The 6,000-nt window shown below is 42.6% G+C and overlaps 1 protein-coding gene across 4 annotated transcripts in view; it reads right to left on the bottom strand.

Annotated features, from left to right (window-relative positions):
- The window catches only part of slc12a7b (solute carrier family 12 member 7b), a 79,304-nt gene that overhangs the window by 50,723 nt on the left and 22,581 nt on the right, over positions 1-6,000 (bottom strand). The window contains exon 1 of one of the 4 annotated variants that reach the window (XM_046062245.1): positions 5,532-5,792. The exons of the other annotated variants lie outside the window; for them this stretch is intronic. Coding sequence (XP_045918201.1) covers positions 5,532-5,652 — 121 coding nt within the window. The 5' untranslated portion in view covers positions 5,653-5,792. Of the gene's footprint in view, positions 1-5,531; positions 5,793-6,000 lie in introns of those variants that run through there. 4 annotated transcript variants of the gene reach the window in all.

Below are 6,000 nucleotides of genomic sequence, written 5' to 3'. Positions count from 1 at the left end.
CTGTTGGAGCAATCATTAGAAAATGGAAGAAGCTAAACATGACTGTCAATCTCCCTCGGACCGGGGCTCCATGCAAGATCTCACCTCGTGGGGTCTCAATGATCCTAAGAAAGGTGAGAAATCAGCCCAGAACTACACGGGAGGAGCTGGTCAATGACCTGAAAAGAGCTGGGACCACCGTTTCCAAGGTTACTGTTGGTAATACACTAAGACGTCATGGTTTGAAATCACGCATGGCACGGAAGGTTCCCCTGCTTAAACCAGCACATGTCAAGGCCCGTCTTAAGTTTGCCAATGACCATTTGGATGATCCAGAGGAGTCATGGGAGAAAGTCATGTGGTCAGATGAGACCAAAATAGAACTTTTTGGTCATAATTCCACTAACCGTGTTTGGAGGAAGAAGAATGATGAGTACCATCCCAAGAACACCATCCCTACTGTGAAGCATGGGGGTGGTAGCATCATGCTTTGGGGGTGTTTTTCTGCACATGGGACAGGGCGACTCCACTGTATTAAGGAGAGGATGGCCGGGGCCATGTATTGCGAGATTTTGGGGAACAACCTCCTTCCCTCAGTTAGAGCATTGAAGATGGGTCGTGGCCAGGTCTCCAACATGACAATGACCCGAAGCACCCAGCCAAGATAAGCAAGGAGTGGCTCTGTAAGAAGCATATCAAGGTTCTGGCGTGGCCTAGCCAGTCTCCAGACCTAAACCCAATAGAGAATCTTTGGAGGGAGCTCAAACTCCGTGTTTCTCAGCGACAGCCCAGAAACCTGACTGATCTAGAGAAGATCTGTGTGGAGGAGTGGGCCAAAATCCCTCCTGCAGTGAAACGTTTGACCTCTGTAATTGCAAACAAAGGCTACTGTATCAAATATTAACATTGATTTTCTCAGGTGTTCAAATACTTATTTACAGCTGTATCATACAAATAGTTAAAAAATCATACATTGTGATTTCTGGATTTTTTTATTTTCCTCACTGTATAAGATATCATGTTGGCATATACAGTTGTGTCTCCCCACTACAGCTAGACATATATTCTTCAGTTGACTTTGTGTTGTTTTAAAGAGGCTCACCACAAACAGTTTTACTACATGTCAAACCACCTGATGTTTTTCTACAAGTCTAGTGGCTTGTGTTGAAAGGGTAATCATCAACAGCTAATGAAAACAAGTTTGTATTTATATGGCTGACTTAGGATGAGTAAAACTTATTCTGTTTAATTAAAGGCTTGTGTAGACTACACACTACACGAGCTGATGATGGCTGGTCTCCAAACCACATTTTGTCAAGAAAACACACATGAAATGTGAAACAGGAGATCACGAGTCCTCCAGATATTTGCCATGCTAGATATCTGGCTGGCGTCTGGAATGTGTCAGCGATGCGTCATTGAGTAGTTCACTCAAAAAGGAGGGAAAAGCTTCTCTGCAATCTGGTGGTGCGAAAGCAGATACTTCTACATCTCTTTCCAGATGGCAGCAGGGTGAACAGGCTGTGGCTGGGTGGGTACTGTCCTTTAGTATCCTTTGGGCTCTGCGTAGGCACCTCACCACACCGATATCACTGATGCTTGGGAGATGGGTACCAATGATCTTCTGAGCAGTTTCGACCGCTGCCGAGCCCTCCGGTCCTGAGCTTTGCACATCTCATACCAATTCGTGATGTTTCCAGTCAGGATGCTTTCTTTTGCTCCTCTGTAAAAGTTGACAAAAACTTGGCATGGGAATTCTCATGGGCCTTAAGAAGAATTTCTTAAGTTTCCTTAAGAAATACAGTTGTTTGTGAGTTTTCTTAACCAGCGTGGAGATGTGAGATGACCATGTCAGATTCTCTGTGATGCTGATTCCCAGGAACCTGAAACTTCATCTGCTCCACCTCTGCTCCACTGATGTAGACAGGAGTTTGTGTCTTTGTCTCCTTTTTCCTAAAATCAACGATCAGCTCCTTGGTTTTGCTGACGTTGAGCAGTAGGTTGTTCTCTGTACACGACTCAGCAAGACTATTGATTTCCTCCCGATATGTTGTTTGAAATCTAGCCGATGATGGTGGTGTCATCCGAGTTTTCTGTCAGGTGATGCAGTCGTGGTGTGTACAGTGTGAACAGGAGGGGGATGAGCACACAGCACTAGCGGGCAGCCGAGCACCATAGTGGAGGAGGAGCTGCTGCCAATCCAAACTATCTGGTGTCTGTTTGTGAGGGAGTCCAATGTCCAGAGAGGCCCAGAGCGCTAAGTTGGCCAATCAGTTCCATAGTTGAGACTGTGTTGAATGCTGAGCTAAAATCCACAAATGGCCATTAAATTCAAAATGGCTGACTTACTGTTGGGTTTAGGGTATGGCTCCAAGAGGCTTTTCTGTGTGTCCTGGTATGATACATGTGCCACAAAAACATCTTGCATCTAGGTGAAACATGGAACGGGCGCTTTATAGGGTCACTTCCTGCCAGTAGGTGGCGCTATGAGTATGAGTGAATATTGGCATGTAGCAGTAAATATCGATTTACGGTTTTAATACTCATTTTCCACAGTATCGATACTGAACATGCGCTTCTTTTCTCTTCTCCCCAACTGCTAGTTGACACACACAAACCAATGCAGTGCACACATAGCCCTGCCTCCTCTCACTCACAGTGCTGTCTTCTCGTCACTCATCTTCTTCGCACCGATTGATCCACGTTTTTTTCTGAGTTTTTAACACTGTGCTCTGATTGGATAGTTCTCGTCACTTGCACACGTCCTTGTGATTGGATGCTAGCTGCGAATGCAGCAAGTCCTGCCTTGCTGTGCTGTGATTGGCTAGTGGCCTACTCATTGACACTACTAATATTGAAGATAATTTACAATATATAATACAAATATAAATGTTTTAAATCTTTATATCTACAGAGGAAGTGCAACTCAATTTAACGTTTGTAACTATGACATTAGCTTCTCAGCAAATCATGTATTTTTAACCATAACTTTTTTCAATGAACATTACAGTCAGTCTTGAGCCTGTACTGTACAATGCAAATTTTAAGCAAGACTTAATTTCCTGCATTCTGAGGAATCTTTGAGTGAATAACAGGTGCGTTTGACTTCATGCGGCGCTGAGCAGCGCTGACGGAACGTGATGCATGCTGGACTTAAAATAAGGCATGCTGGTTAGAAATTGTGTCAATCTTTCGCTGGCACTGAAAAACGTCACCATGTCACATGACATTAAAACCTTGCTGACCAAGGCGACTGCAGACGCAGAGTCCGGCGGCCGCAGTTGCTTTTCTTTGGCTGCACAAAGTTGGAACTACCTTTTGCTTGATCTTGTGACATTTGCAAAGAAAAATGCCGCAAGATCAAGCAAAAGGTGATCAGTCATTGATCTCAGCTCACAGTAAGCTCACGCAGGTAGAATGTGTCCGACTTAACGGTGCCGTTTTTATTCCCCGCCCCTGCAGTCACATGCAGCTCACGTTAGACTATGAAGTCAGTGAAAGTCAGCCACAGTCATCTTGAACACACCTATCAAACATATCAGTCTGACTCTGATATGTCTCTCTTATCAAACATGTAAAGTCTGGTGCAGATTTGAGCATGTACACTGACTTTATATAGTTTCATGGTGAATCAGTGATTTTTGATAGCACAAGTTTTCATCGTCAATGCCTTTAGACTGCACAGCAACAATTTGAAGTCGATCTGATTAATTCTGTAGGAGGGGTTCGTTAAAATATGGAACCTGTAAATCACCAAAAATGACCATTAAATTCAAATTGCTCTATTTCCTGTTGGGTTTAGGGTGACATGGCTCCAAGAGACTTTTTTGTGTGTCCTGGGGTGATACACGTGCACACAAATTTCTTGCAAAGTGTTGCAAAGTTTTGTGAGAAATAAAGAAAGAAAGCATCATTCAGACATATTGTGCCATTATGTTCTCACCTATTTAGACACAAATGTATAAATATTGTACAATTTGAATCCTTAGTTCTGTCTGGTGAACATAGGCTCCATTGTAGATGACCTGTGGCTCTATGTAGCAGATAACAGAGTTGTCCTCCCCAAAACACAGTTTAACCAGAATAAAAGGTGTGTTCCTGATGTTTCTACAAGTTACAGCACATCATTTTGTGGCTACAGAGCCAGTACATGCCCTATGTGACATGTCATCCCACTATTGTTGTCACTAGTAAAGCCAGTGTCAGAGACAAATGGTTGCATGCACACAAACATGCAAAGGGGAAACCAAAGCATGCAGCAATATGATATCCAGCATCACCATTACAATAAAATGCCATTCTATATCCCACAGTCTGTAAAACTGTACCCACCATGGGGCCATAATTGCAGCTCCACAGCAGAAATTAACTACTGGAACTGATTCAGCGGCATGCGAAATGCTGTAAAAACCTCACTAACAACAGTCTGGCAAGACATGGAGTGATAGAGGGCAGTTTATTAAATACGCACTCCATGACCTCTCCATGTTGAATATTCTAAAAAAAAAACAACAAGAGGTTTAAAGTGTTTTAAATGCTTTATGCCTTCAGACGGGATGATATCAGGTTGATACTGCTGGCAGAGGCCAGACAAAAGGGAGAACGTTTTGTTCTGTACATGTCCAGATAAAATTACTTTTACAAGATGAATTCTAAGTGTCCGGATCAAGTCCTTTTGTTATCAACTCCACAAGCTGGCCTTCTACCAACTGTCAGCTAAATAAATACAGGCTCTATATTAGGCTACACAAAGTACAGTTCTGTTTTTCCAATCCGTAACCGAGACACACTCGCTGAACTTCACATATACACACCTACAAGAGCTATTCAAGTTCATGTATTTTATTTGGTTCAACAGCATCCATGCGGGAATATGTATCATGCCTGAGCCAAGACACTGTGTAAAAGTTCTTGCATGTCAATGGTAATCAACACAGAGAGACGCTAGAAGATTATAAAGTCATGGGTTTCCCAATTAGAGCATCTATGTTGGTCCCATATTTGGTATGACAGAAATAGGAAACCTGGTAGTATACTGAAACAATAAAAAAATACAACTGAATAGAATACAGATTAATTGTTTGTTATGAGAGGGGCCAGGTGAAAAAGAGATTAAGGCTGAAGGGGAAACACTGACATGGAACAAAATTCACGTCAAACTCTAATTTGTGTGGCAATGGCGTGTGAGGGGAACTCTGATCTCATGCAGTTACTGGAAAATGACCAAGCCTCCCCTAAAATCCACTACTCCCTACACATTATGCAACCACACACAGACAATGTTTTTCTGAAAAATCCGACAAAGCCAAATTATCAGCTTGCAATGGATGCTGTAAACTAAGTATAAAAGTGATTTTTTCAGAGCTACATCTCTATCTGCTGTCTCAACAGAACATTAAAGATGTAGTCCAAACTTGGGTGCAAAGGCTGGTTGAGACTCACTTGAAAATAGAAAAATCTGTAAATTTGTTATGCATTAAAAGTTTGAATTAGCATAAAATATTTGTATTAATCATCCACCTGATGTATCAAAAAAAAAACTTTGATCCCACCTGTGGCTTCCTCCTCTTCCTCTTTCAGGACATTGTTGTCATCCACATCATCCTCCTCGTTGTCCTCTATTGCCTTCCTCGAATTATCCTTTACTGGGACTACAGTAAAGTTGGTGGGCATTTTTACACCATGTGCTTCCTCTTGTTTGTCTCCTGCTTATCTCTTTCTCCTTTCTCCTACCGCTCCCTTCCGCTCTGCTCTGCTGTTCTGCTGTCTCTCCTCCTCCGTCCAACAGCTGTCAGTCTTCTCCTCTTTCTTGCTCTTGTTCTCAGTTGTTTGTTTTTTCGTTCAGACTTATCGCCCTGGTGTACTTTACTCTCCAGGGTTTTTGTTGCTATTGCTAGAATTCTTCTATAGACCCAACCCTCCTCCCACACCAACTATCCAAATAAGAAAGAACACGCCCAATGGGGCCAGTGCAGTACACACACAAGTTTGCAGAAAACATGATATGCATTTGTGCTCATG

This window comes from Micropterus dolomieu, linkage group LG01, assembly GCF_021292245.1.
Source record: "Micropterus dolomieu isolate WLL.071019.BEF.003 ecotype Adirondacks linkage group LG01, ASM2129224v1, whole genome shotgun sequence".
NCBI classification, from domain to species: Eukaryota; Metazoa; Chordata; class Actinopteri; order Centrarchiformes; family Centrarchidae; genus Micropterus; species Micropterus dolomieu.
This window is presented reverse-complemented; position numbering and strand designations above follow the sequence as displayed.